Here is a 14736-nt window from a genome sequence, read left to right on the forward strand (position 1 = left end):
GCAACATCCCAGCAAGCCTGGACCCTCACCAACAGATCCACAGAGGATACCATCTTCCTCAAAAACCCTGGGCATCTTTAGTTATCTCTGAGTACCCATCCAGACCAACTTACATCCTCTTCATGGAGTCCTGAAGCCTTCTCCGACACATCTCCGGCCTCCTCACAGTCTCCTTCAACCATCTCTAGAATATTTTGTGCTAAGTACTCAATGATCCAGATTTTCTTCAAGGACCTACCACCAAGACTCCTGCATCAGCCTCAAAGCTCAGCTCAACCTCTCCAAGTATATATTGAACTTCCAAACCTTCACGTTTCATTGGAACCTCCTAAAGGACTCCTGAAATCTCTGGGTCCAAACCATAACTACCATGGCTTTGAATACTTTCATCTCCATATTCAGACCACTCATCCCCCTCAAGGATATCCACAATTACTGTAACGTCAATTCTTCCCTTCAACTCAGAACGTGTCCTCAGAGAGTGACACCAGAAGTCTCCTGGATCCAGATGTGTGAAACATTGTTAACCTCAAGAAAATCCCAAATAACCGGAGCGCCTTTGTGGCTGAATGGTTACAGTGTGTGTCACATGGCCGAATGATCACAACAGTTGCCAGTTTGATTGCAGCTGGCGGTGTGTGTCGCATGTCATACCCCTCTCTGTCCTCTGCAGCCCGGTGGTGCAGTGGTCAGCACTGCTGCCTCACAGGAAGAAGGTCCTGGGTTTAACACCTGGCTGGGCCTTTCTGTGTGGAGTTTGCATGTTCTCTCAGTGGTTTTGTGGGTTTCCCACGGTACCTTCAGGTACTCTGGTGTCCTCCACCATCACAACATGCACATTAGGTTAATCCTCCAGTCAGTGCCCTTGATCACGGCACAGGCTTAGAATCTGGAGTCGGTCAGTTTTACTACGTTGCACTTTGTATGACTGTATGTGATTAATAAAGATTCTTGGTCTGTGTCTGTTCCTGTCTGCCTCTTCACCCATCACTATCAAACACAGGTAAAGTCCCACAGAACAGATAACAGGGAGGCCCTTCTTAAAAACCTTCAAAGTCTTTAGTTACCTCTGAAACCTCTTTCAGGACAACTAGAACCATTTCAAGGACTACTGTGATCTCGTCTCACTTCTGCATCCTCAAGAGTGATTGGAGCCCCTTCCAGGACTCCTGGAGCCCCTTCAAGGACTCCTGGAGCCCCTTCAAGGACTCCTGGAGCTCCTCCAAGGACTCCTGGAGCCCCTGAAAGACCTCGTCCGCTGCTGTAAAAACCACTGATGTGAAGATTTGCATTATTCAGCACACTGAGCTATAAATGATCCACTGGACACAGACACCATGACTGTGGCTGTGTTTATGTGTATGAATGTTGCAGCAATCAAAGAGGGGGGTGGAGGATAGATGAGGACAGGAAGTAGAGCTGAAGACCAACAACACACACACACACACACACACACACACACACACTTGGAGCAGTGTGTTGTTTTCTAATAGTCTGTGGGGAGCTGATGCAGGCAGCCAACTCTTCTGTTATGATAGCTTATTGATCCAACACACGCACACACACACACAAAATACAAATGCCTGTGTGAATTTTGCAAAGACACATACATGCAAATACAGGCAAAAAACGCCTAATCTAGATGTACAGTGCACACACACACACGACACTTAACACACGTGCACGCAGCTCAGATTGTCCCCTCATCACCATTCAGACCAGCACCTCCCCTCTTCTGCCTCAACATGACTCACCAATCAAACCAAACCATCACAGCGTCTGAGAGCAGGGAGCCGCCGCAATTAAGACCATTTACACACACACACACACACACACACACACACACACACACACACACACACACACACACACACACACACACACACCCCTCTTTGTCTAATCTCCTGCTGTTGTTTGGGACGGACGGCCGGATGCAGGCTGGTCTGTGTTGAACTGGTTTCCAGCAGCAGTGGGCAGAGTGACAGACTGGGCTTGTCTCCATTAACTTAATTTAACTCACTGAAATCTGTCCAGTCAGACCAGTCTGCAGCGTGTGCAGCATCTGAACTGGAAAGAAGGATTGGCTCATTTAATCTAAAAGGAGCTGCTGCAGTCAGCCCAGTATCATTTTCAGAGGAGGAGCTGGTGAGTCACAAAACTCAAATCTAAAATGTGCAGCAGAACGAAGTCGTCCAGCCTGAAGTGAACAATGAGACTGTTACAGAAATGGGTCGGATGAACACTTTCTGATCTGCCCAGTACAACTACTTAGTGACGGGTCAAAGGAACCAACGCCGACTGTAAGAGACAGGAAGTAACAGCGGTCTTCAGGAACCGCTTTAAAAGCTTCCAGACTTCCTCAAGTGACCATTAGGAGGGTATTCTTAAGAACCTGCAGAACCGGTTTACAGACCCATCCTTCTAAAACACACATGGGCAAAATATGGCGTGGGGGGCGGTTCTGGACCATCTCAATCCGGCCCACAACGTCTCCAAAACAAACGACTACAATCTGCACTGCTATATAGCTTGTTTCCAACAGAGGGCGCTGTCTATGTTTCGTTTGCACAACAGGCCTCAAGTTGACTCTTGCTCACTCACCTCAAGTGACGAGTTACAATAGTGGCTGTCAAGATGAAGACAACGAGAACTTCAACAGGTCAAGTTACAGATCACGACTGATGAACACGTCCTCAGACACGACGCTCGGCTGCGATGGACGTCTCAACTGTTCCCATTAGGCTCAACTACATGTGTAGGCTTTAATGTTGCTGTTAATGAATGTCTTACAGTTATAATTCAGTCTCATAGGTTAGACACAGTTACATCTGTAAAGCAGAATATAAGTTGAAGTGGTCTCATACACAAAGTATAACAGTGTCATGTTTCCAGAGAACCCTCCGCGCCCGACAGGAACAATCTGAAAATGAATCTAACCGTGACACCTCTCATATAAACTGTAGGCTACAATATTATAGGATTGGAGATTTATCGTACATCATTTAGAGAATACTGAAGAGCCGAGATGAAGCTGACAGAAGACGGTGCTGAGAGAAAAATGTACCATTACAAATCCATCTGTGACTTCAGCAGCACAGACAGCACCATGGATTTATCAATACACAGCTCAGTGAGGTTCTGACAGATGCGCCGGTCGATCGCCCACTTTATAATGAGACGAGAGAGAGAAGGTCGTGTAACCTGCAGTTAGAGAAAAACTATGTTATAGTCAATGTTTTATTACGAACATATGATTGAATTTCCTTCATTAAAGGAAAGATTATAAAAATGTCTGTGGATGTCGTCAATTAAAGTTGTGAGTAAGAAAGAATATCAGAATCAGCAGGTCCGACATTTATACAATCAGAACTGGCCAAGAAACATGCAATCAGTGCCGATAAATGATCAATGAGTCAGTCAGACAAACATCCAACTGAACAACCTCCGCCCACAGATCACCTGCTGACTGTAGGTTTCCATCAAGAACAACACAGATGCTGTACCTCCTGAGACCAGGTGGGTTACAGGATGTGGACCCGTCCGTCCACCTTCAAGCTGTCTGAGAGGTTTAGTGGCTCTCTAACAACATCGGCCTCCTTCCTGCTTTGTGTCGGGGAGACAACTCATTATTCACACCAACCACAAGAGGTACCGTGCACAGAAACTTTAACAAGGTTCGTCTAAAACAATTGAACAAACTTCCAGCCCAGTTTCCCTCAGTATTTCTCTCATATTGGACGATTCTGCACCTCACGGTTTACATTCAGTGTCAAAGCAGGAAGATGTTCGATTGTGCGAATAAACGAGCGGACGGGCGGCAGAACAACGTCGTTAAGACAAAGATTAAAGTTGGACACGAGACAGTCGTGTTATTAACATCCTCTTCTCTTTTTTATAAACATAATAACAATATTTGTCTCGACCTAACTGCAGCTGTATAAACTAAAACTCACATACTGTGTACGTATTGCAGACAAAAAGGTCCAATATCGATGTTCATGTCTGGCTAAAAGACTTTTTTCTGAAGAACCAGAATATCATGAGACAGGAACACTGAGACGTTCAAAGTTAATCGCAGATATTCAGTCAGTTTCAGATACACAGCATGTTCCTTCAAGATGTGATTTTTGCTCCTGATCACATTTCTTGTGATCTTCACTTCATATTGGTTTTCTCCATGAAAATGATAAAAAACAGATTAAATCTACACTCTGCTCCAGAGACTCGTATCTGGCTTCAATCTGCCGCGGCCGTGAGAAACATGTCGACGTTGGTTATTTCAGTCGATTGTTTTTCCTTCAGTATCCGTCAGACTGTGACGGCTTCTCCGTTCAGCCGATTCTACAAACAGCTCGTTAGTATCTGTCGGCTGTAGTGACAGAAGCTGCTGCTGGATCTGTGACGACTGTACCGACTCCTGCTGAAGACAAACAACTGACCGAATGTGTCACTTCACCTTTAGATTCAACATCAGGCTGAAAAGAAAAGCTAGTGTGGACATGCCACCTGTGAGTTTAGACTCAACAGCAGGGAAGTCATCTGTGAATTGTACCTTTCAGGGTACCAACAGCTGAATGATCAGGTCTTATTTATACGACTTTTATAAAATCTCTTCACCTTTTAAACATCATTTACAATTTAAAAGCTACAGACTGAACTTTGGGGGAAATGATGCACAAGACATCCAGCATGATGCAGCTATAAAAAACATGGAGTCCTGAATAATTTAAAGCCTGTTGAGAAGTTTTCCCCGAAGCTGCTTTACAATCAGTGTCTCTCACCATAACACACAGAGCGGACGCTGTCGAGCACATTTCCCTCCTCATGAAACATTACAAGGACGATTTAAAACATGCAGAGTTCACAGACAGACAGGTGAACTAGCTCGCAGTCTTCTTCTTCCCTGCATTGTTTGGTGCGTTTCCACCACACATCAGTGAATCACATCACCTGCATGATCGTATTTCAAACCATAACAGTGTCTCTATGGACATCAGTGTCTGTCCGCTTGTCCTCATCGTTGGTTCAGACTGAAATACATCAGTAACTATTGGATGGATTGTGATGAATGTGGTTCAGACATTCATTTTCCCTCCAACACGCTGGTTTAAGACCAGACACCTGCAGAACTGATGACATTCACATCAGCCTCAGCTGGACTTTGTGCTGAGTGCTAAATAGCTAATGTTAGCATGCTAATAAAGCAAAGCTGTCCTACGTAAAGCCTCACCGAGCTGCAGAGCGGCTGGAGACTTGATTTAGTATTTCACTTCCATAAAGCAGCCGTTTTCACAGGAGACAGACCGAAAAGAGATCGGTCAGATCTGTGCAACAGACGAGCAGACGTCCGGACCTTTAGTCCCAAAAACCTGGATCCTACATTTCCCACAATGCCACTGGATAGTGTCTTTAAATAGAGCCAGTTCATTGATTGTTGGTATTTCAGCTGCACCAAAAATATAATTTAACCTCTGTTGGGTTTTAAAACACTTTCAGTATTTCTGTCCTGCAGCCTGAGGACCAATCAGATAAACACAGCGCTGCGACTGAAGTCTGACTGGTAATGCTTACCCTGCACCCTCACATCATGTGCTGTCTTAGCAAAAAGCAGCGCTGCAGTCCATTATTTCCCTCAGAAGAGGACAGAGAAGCAGTGCCGGCCCTGACGGGTGCACGCTCGGTGGGAAATGAAGCTTTTTATGATGTTGACCTTACTGGAGGTTCTGAAGATGAGACGGGCTGTGGACTGACCCGAGTGCGGAGGGAAGAAAACATGAAAATGTAAAATATGAGGCAGATGACTCTCTGAATGTTAATTAATTTCAGAGAAGAAGCTGAAACCTGCAGCTGGTCGACAGTTTTAGAGATACTGCAGATAAACCACTGCAGTTTAATACAGAGAGGAGGAGGAGGAGGAAGAGGAGGAGGAGGAGGAGGTGGTGGGGGAGAGGAGGAGGCGGTGGTGGGGGAGGAGGGACAAATTAAGATAGGAGAGGAGGGGAGGAGGAAGAGGAGGCAAAAGTGGAGGAGAAGGGGGTGGCGGGGGGAGGAGGAAGAGGAAAAGGAAGAGGGAGAGGATGAGGTGGAGATGGAGGAACAAATGAAGCTAGGAGAGGAGGAGGAGGAGGAGGAAGAGGAAGAGGTGGAGGAGGAAAAGGTGGGGGAGGAGGGGGGAAGTGGAGGAGGAAGTGGAAGAGGAAGAGGAGGAAGAGGAAGAGGAGGATGAGGAACAAATGAAGCAAGGAGAGGAGAAGTAATGGAGAAAAAAGAGGAGGAAGAAGAAGAAAGGCGTCTGAGGAGTAACCTGCTGTAGCGGCAGTGAGCAGTGAGTGTTTGAGCAGCTGAGTTTAAAAAATGATAATTAGTCTGGTTTTGATTTAAAATGAGATATTTGAAACTTGAATCATCAGCGTGTTAAATTTAAAACATCATAAAAACAGTTCAACTGTGCAAATATCTTATTCTAATGTTTCATGTGAATGATCAGAAACACATTCCTGTTTCTCTAGTTTCCTCTGAGTTTCATGTGTCGCCGCACATCCTGTCAGACGATTCACATCATGAAGTCGAGCTGTAACTGTCTTTCTGCTCTGCGTCTATTTATACTCTGTTCGCCTCGTCGTTGTGTCTCCTGCTGCTGAGACGACCCAGTTTCCCCACAGGCTCAATCAACTCATTCAATTAACTTAACGTAATGACTGTGATTATAGATTCATATTCACAGCAAAGAGAAGTCGCACGAGTCAAAGAAAACACTCATTTAAACATGAATACATTAGTAATGAGACTTAAAGTGCTGGTTGAAATGCACATAGTCTGGTCCCGACGTCACGTAGTCCGGTCCCGACGTCACGTAGTCTGATCCCGACGTCACGTAGTCTGGTCCTGACGTCACGTAGTCTGATCCTGACGTCACGTAGTCTGATCCCGCCGTCACGTATAATCTGATCCTGACGTCACGTAGTCTGATCCCGACGTCACGTATAATCTGATCCTGACGTCACGTAGTCTGATCCCGACGTCACGTATAATCTGATCCTGACGTCACGTAGTCTGATCCCGACGTCACGTATAATCTGATCCTGACGTCATGTATAATCTGATCCTGACGTCACGTAGTCTGATCCCGACGTCACGTATAATCTGATCCTGACGTCACGTATAATCTGATCCAGACGTCACGTAGTCTGGTCCTGACGTCACGTATAATCTGATCCTGACGTCACGTATAATCTGATCCTGACGTCACGTATAATCTGATCCTGACATCACGTAGTCTGGTCCTGACGTCACGTATAATCTGATCCTGACGTCACGTATAATCTGATCCTGACGTCACGTAGTCTGGTCCTGACGTCACGTATAATCTGATCCTGACATCACGTAGTCTGGTCCTGACGTCACGTATAATCTGATCCTGACGTCACGTAGTCTGGTCCCGACGTCACGTAGTCCGGTCCCGACGTCACGTAGTCTGATCCCGACGTCACGTAGTCTGGTCCTGACGTCACGTAGTCTGATCCTGACGTCACGTAGTCTGATCCCGACGTCACGTATAATCTGATCCTGACGTCACGTAGTCTGATCCCGACGTCACGTATAATCTGATCCTGACGTCACGTAGTCTGATCCCGACGTCACGTATAATCTGATCCTGACGTCACGTAGTCTGATCCCGACGTCACGTATAATCTGATCCTGACGTCACGTAGTCTGATCCCGACGTCACGTATAATCTGATCCTGACGTCATGTATAATCTGATCCTGACGTCACGTAGTCTGATCCCGACGTCACGTATAATCTGATCCTGACGTCACGTATAATCTGATCCAGACGTCACGTAGTCTGGTCCTGACGTCACGTATAATCTGATCCTGACGTCACGTATAATCTGATCCTGACGTCACGTATAATCTGATCCTGACATCACGTAGTCTGGTCCTGACGTCACGTATAATCTGATCCTGACGTCACGTATAATCTGATCCTGACGTCACGTAGTCTGGTCCTGACGTCACGTATAATCTGATCCTGACGTCACGTAGTCTGGTCCTGACGTCACGTATAATCTGATCCTGACGTCACGTAGTCTGGTCCTGACGTCACGTATAATCTGATCCAGACGTCACGTAGTCTGGTCCTGACGTCACGTATAATCTGATCCAGACATCACGTATAATCTGATCCTGACGTCACCTATAATCTGATCCAGACGTCACGTAGTCTGGTCCTGACGTCACGTATAATCTGATCCAGACATCACGTATAATCTGATCCTGACGTCACGTATAATCTGATCCAGACGTCACGTAGTCTGGTCCTGACGTCACGTATAATCTGATCCAGACATCACGTATAATCTGATCCTGACGTCACGTATAATCTGATCCAGACGTCACTTATAATCTGATCCTGACGTCACGTATAATCTGATCCTGACGTCACGTATAATCTGATCCTGACGTCACGTAGTCTGGTCCTGACGTCACGTATAATCTGATCCAGACGTCACGTATAATCTGATCCTGACGTCACGTAGTCTGGTCCTGACGTCACGTATAATCTGATCCAGACGTCACGTATAATCTGATCCTGACGTCACGTAGTCTGGTCCTGACGTCACGTATAATCTGATCCTGACGTCACGTAGTCTGGTCCTGGTCACGGTCACATAAACAGGTACAGTAGCGAGTTTAGAAAACAAGGCCAGAGAGAGAACAGAAACAGATTCATCGTCCTCTCAAGGACAGCTGCATCACCTGAGGCGGGAGACGACTGGATTTTAATAAACTTCAAAAAGGGGCCGTGTGTGTGTGTGTGTGTCTGTGTGTGTTTGTGTGTGTGTGTGTGTGTGTGTCTGTGTGTTAGCGACAGAGCAGAATAATAAGCAGGTTGTAGTTTGACTTCCTGCAGCAGCTGGAGGGTCAGAGTTCACCAGCTGGGATTCTAACCGACAACCTCAACACCACAGGCCTCGCTCGCCCTGTGTGGCTACAGGACACTCTCTCTCTCTCCGTCACAGGGAGCACGATTGTGTGTGTGTGTGTGTGTGTGTGTTTGTCTGAAGAAGGCCACACCAATCAGGTCAAGGACAGTGCAGCTGAAGAATCGAGCGGCTTCTCTAACACACACACACACACACACACACACACACACACACACACACACCTACTGTGATAATAGGCTAGCTGTGTGTGTGTGTGTGTGTGTGTGTGTGTGTGTGTGTGTGTGTGTGGTGCATACCGATGCTGCTCTGCAGACATACTGTATGTGTGCTACTTTAATAAACACCCACAACTCTCAATAATTAAACATGACAAATAACCAGTGTATAGATTTAATATATAAATGAACGAGGCAGAGCTGTAGTGATGACGCTAATGCTAGGCTACAAACAGACGACATCACGGTCACATGACTCAAACGTCTCCACCACTGAGCGTCTTACTGCACAATTGCACAACTGATCAATGTACAAGTTGTAAAGTCAGAGTGAGAACAGTGTGTAACTACAGTGGGCCTGTGAAGACGGACCAGTGAGGAGACGAGTCTCCGTGTTCGCTGTGAGGACGCTTAATGTCCCCGTTTTACTCCTCTGCATCCATCACTTCTATGTTTACATGTTTTAATGTCTTCTTTCACCGTCTGTGTGCGTCCTGCTCATGGTTGAGTTATAAAATCCTCTCTTGTGATTGGCTAACCAGCAGCAAAGGAGGTGGTACCAGCTCCTGGTCCAGAGGTAGTTGGTGGAGAAAGCTTCAGAGAACAGAAACTGGACTGTCAGACTTCAGGCGGCCCGTCTGGTTACAGGTAACACCGTTCATGTGATGTGGTCAAACTATAAAAGGTCCGACAGCATCGATCTAATGAAGACCTGCTCCGGAACCAAAGGGCAGATTGGATCAGATCTTTCTCTCTCTCTCACACACGCGCATGCACGCACGCACACACGTACACACACACACAGCTGCAGAGTAAAGAGACAGAAGAAGAAACACAACAGGGGAAATGTGCAGGAAACATCTCACTGATGTCAGGACACACAGACACACACAGACACAAACAAACACACACAGACACAAACACGTCTGTTTCTGTCATCTGTAAAAACATTTCTGCCTTTTTTAGAGCTGTCAATCACACAGAAGTCTGTCTGTCTGTCTGTCTGTCTGTCTGTGTGTGTGTGTGTGTGTCTGTGTGTCTGTGTGTGTCTGCTGCCAGCCAATGAATCCTGATGATGTCACCGTCAGACTGCTCATGTAGCGCCACCAACAGGTCAGATTTAATGACACACTCCGTCCAGCTCAGCCACACATCCACATTAATGCCAACACACTTCATCCAGTTTGACATTGTGTTCACACGTGCTGATGTTTTGTACCATGTTTGTTAGCAGCTGATCAGATTAGCAGTTAGCTTAGCATTTGCTTTGACACATGACCATTTGAGTTATTTCTGGACCTCGACACACAAAAACCTGAACAGCTGCCAACATTTCATCCACCCCAGGGCTGTCACTAGTCAGATGTCCACTACATTATTAATGATATTATCGTGATATCTGTAGAAACTGAGAAGAAAATCTGTCAAATTAATATTTTACAGAATCTGAATTATGATTTTCAATTATAATAATATAATATCTTCACTGTAGTTACAGGGTAGTATGAGGCTTGTATCTAACACATTTATATTTATGTATATATAGTTGTCATATTATAGTTTAATGCACATTTTTATCTTTTTTTTTAACATGTGAAAACATTTTCAGATTTTTGTAATAATTTCTTGATGCTGTAACATTTCTGTTGTACAAGAACTGGAACGTGATCAGATTTCCTTCTCTGGGATCAATTAAGTATTTATAATTCAGATGAGTCTCATCTTCATCATCTCAGTTCTGCCATCGCTGTGTTCAGAGTCCAGCTCGGACCGTTCGTGACCTCCACACGATGACAACATCATGACTTGCCCTCTAGCGCCACCATCAGGAAAGAGTTTTTACATTTATACATTTAATCCGACTTGTTTGAGAGAACTAATAGTTGTGTTGTCATTTTTTCATGAGACATAATCTCTGTAGCTAAAATTAAGCATTCTAATAAAGAGTAAATAAAAGTTATCAGGATACATCTGAATTACAGATTGACTCAAACTCTGAGGCTGTCAAATATGTTAACATCTGAAGAATGTACCTGGCTTATTGCCTGCAGATATTTACACAGTGTGTTATTAAGTTTACAAGCACCTCAGTGAAAAAGAAACATGAGACATAAGAAAATAATTTGACCGCATGCAGTCAGAGTCTGATGTCTGAGCAGAGCCTCCAGATATTTACGGTGCCGCTGCTGCTGCTCACAGAAAAACAAACCTGAAACAGCATCTGGAATTGAATTGAATCATTTATTATTGTTGCAGCAGCCGATATAATTTTTCAGCAGGAATATAAATGAGACATCAAACCGAAGGAGAAGACGAGGCAGCAGGACGGAGGGAGAGACGAGCAGCGGCGATCGGCACCATCACCAAAACAAATTCATCATGACGAGCGATTCTGCTGCGAGCGCTTGTTCCCTCCTCGTGCACCACACGCCCACACAAACAGCACTTTATTGGATTTGTGTCAAATTCGTATGAGATTACAGATTTTTAAAACAGCCCTCAGACCCACTGCACACCGGCTGCTCGGCCTGAAGAGTTTAACTCTATTTCAGTCTCATGCATTTCATTAATATGTGTTTGTTGTTTTCCAACGACTAATAGATCAATTCACAAAATCACACAGCTGGATTTAAACAAAACATCATCAAGAAGTCATAAAACCACCGGACAGATGCTCCATCCCCCTCTACAGCAGACATGATCCGTTTGACTTTCATCAGCTGTGATTCAGTCAAATTATCTGTGTTCAACTCATCAGTCTGACCAAACTGACGCCATTTTAACGAGGATGACTGGAGGGATCACAGACTACCTGCCTCCAGGAGGGACCGAGCTGAATCCTGTCCCAGAGTTCATTTATCTCGTTAACGTTGAATCTGACGGAGACTTTAGTTTATGTTCATTATAACAGGAAGTTTAATTCAGTAAAAACAAGTTCTCATGTGTGTTTTGGCACTTTTGTCATATCTGCTGAATAAAACTACCAATTTAAATAAAGTTTAACAGAAGCTCTGATACATTACAGGATTTATTCCTTATTTACAAATTAAAATGGCCTCTTCAGTTTTATTCAGGGATTCTCTACATTAAAGTTTCTTCCTCATATTACAGACCGTATTTCACCAAATCCAGAGGTCACCTGATGATATTAATCCGGCTCCTCTGCTCAGTTTTGCAGCAGTTTCATGTTGGGAATTTTTGGGATTTGGTCAGTAAAAATGACAGAAACACAGACATGCAGAGAAAAGTCCTGAATCACAACAGATCAGCAGTGAAATCCAGTATTCAGGATTTAGACATTTGTAGTTTGCTAACATTATTTCCACTTGCTACAGAATATTGTTGCTACATCAGCGTCTGATTCATCGAAGAGATTAAAATAAAAACAACAAAATAAATAGATTGGTACAGAAGACAGAAGTTAAATCCACCCGAGTACGATCAGAATAATTCTGTCTGATGAATCAACAGGAACAAAATATCTTCCACCAATCAGCTCATTCAGCTCCCTGACCCATGATCACCACAACCTCATTAAAACCAGAAGCAAATAAGCTCCACCCACACACAATCACACCCTCCAATCAGCAGCCAGAAAAAAAAAACCCTCACAGCCCCGTCCGCCCGCTTCAGACGCACCAAACCAAACGCACCCAGCCCAGAGGGAGGCAGAGACAGCGAGAAAACCCCAAATCCAGAGAAAGAAGAGACGGAGGAGACAGAAAAAGAGGAAGTAAACAAAGACGTCCTCCACTATGTGCTGTGACCGGCCTACAGACGGGACGGAGGGACTGCTGGTTCAAACAAGGCCTGCGAAGACAGAAACACACACATTAACTCAACTGCAGGCTGAGAGCACAACAACAACACACACAGACACTGAGACACTGAGACGGTCCTCTGGGACACAGTGAGGTTCTGAGTAACTGACTTAAACTCAGGCCCAGTTACGAACAAACCCGTCCATCACTGGGACAAACAGACTCCATGTTTCTACTCAAAGACAGAAAGAAGTTCATGGAGAACATTTGCTGAATTTACAAGAAGGAACAAATCAGTCAGAATCAGTCAGAGACAGAGTTTCACACAGTTTATAAAGTGTCTCCAACTCAACAACTCACTAAACTGACACATTTGTTAAGGGAGTCTGGGGACAAAGAAGTCGCCTATACTGGTTACTGGTTAGTGTGTTTGTAAAATGTGACATGTTTAGATCAATAAAATGCTTCTTCTTTCATAAATTGAGTGTAAATGGTGAAATCAGTGTAAACAGTGTGTTCAAACACACAGTGTGTAAACGTTACGTCCTGGTTATTATCTTATATTGAACCTGCTCAGTGAGGTGGTTTAACTTCACCATGTTTCTGTCCTGATGCAGCCACAGAGGAAAAGAAAGAGACGGAGAGCTCTGCTGAGATTCAGAGAGAGAGTTTGGACAGAGGCGGAAAAACTGACGACAACTCCATACTGTCTACTTCCTGTGTCCGTCCTGCAGACTGGTCCCTCTTCTGTTGCTCTTTATCTGAATCGGGCCTGAGGACTGAGGCTGATGCTCTACAAACATGGACCCTGAGTAAATTTGTGGTACTGACAGAAGAAATAAAGTTTACGTCACTTTACGGTTATTGAGAGTCAAAAGTGAAAACACACAGAGAACGAGAGTAATCTGTAATCTGTAATCAGTCTATATGTCTGAATCTACAATTATTTTCATTTCTAATTATAATAAATATTATTATTCAATCTTCAATTAATCAGCGGATTATTTCATCAATTGTTCATTAAGTGGTTTAGTTTATAAAAACAGAGACTCAGTTTAAAAAGATAGAAAACAAATTCTCACTGGTGACGAACTGGAACCAGAGAAACCTCAAAAAATCACTAACGATGAACTGATGATCAAAACAGTGAATCTTTTCATCCACTCGTCGCATGATGATTCATGTTTTTGACATTTTGAATAATGTTTCAATGCTTGAAATTACTTTAGACATTATTTATTATATATTATATAATTATATATTAATTATCTATTCACAAATTCAAGTTGTTGAAGCTGCTCGTTAATCAAATATGTTTTTGATGTTTCATCTTATCATGAAGGAAAATATAAAAACTTGAGTCAAATGATCTGCTGGGAGTAGAAAACATCACTGGAGGATGAAGTGAAACTCTGAAAACATGAAATAAAGCCGCAGATGAGACGAACAGAGACCTGAATTAAACATGAAAGAGGAGGAACATTTAATAAAGAGCAGAAGAAGAACGCATCATGAACAGCCTCTATAAATCAAACTGTAATCTGTTGGAGGTTTCAGCCAGAAGTCCATTAACCCGGCGCTCGTCTGCTGCATCCAGCAGAGACGAAGCTGCAGCCGCTCGTTCATCAACATCATGATGAGACGGGACGATATCACTGTCTGAGGGCTGCAGGCGCCCCCTGCAGGCTGCACTGCTCATTACAGCACCACAAACCACAGATTTTGCTTTTCTTAAAACCATAAGCCACATATTTATTTATTTATTTATTTAGTCATTCTTCAGCCGTACTTGTACTTTTAAGAAACAGGAA

The 14736-nt window shown here is 44.2% G+C and overlaps 1 protein-coding gene across 1 annotated transcript in view; it reads right to left on the reverse strand.

The window, feature by feature from the left end:
• Positions 1-7400: 7400 nt before the first annotated feature.
• LOC311258051 (inaD-like protein) overlaps positions 7401-14736 on the reverse strand; it is a gene marked incomplete at its 3' end in the record, with an annotated part of 58514 nt that continues 51178 nt past the window's right edge. Inside the window, exon 25 of the mRNA XM_084354100.1 lies at positions 7401-7581. Within this exon, the coding sequence (XP_084210226.1) occupies positions 7401-7581 (181 nt within the window). The remainder of the gene's footprint in view (positions 7582-14736) is intronic.

This window comes from Pagrus pagrus, assembly GCF_965226575.1.
Source record: "Pagrus pagrus genome assembly, chromosome: 6".
Taxonomy (NCBI): domain Eukaryota; kingdom Metazoa; phylum Chordata; class Actinopteri; order Spariformes; family Sparidae; genus Pagrus; species Pagrus pagrus.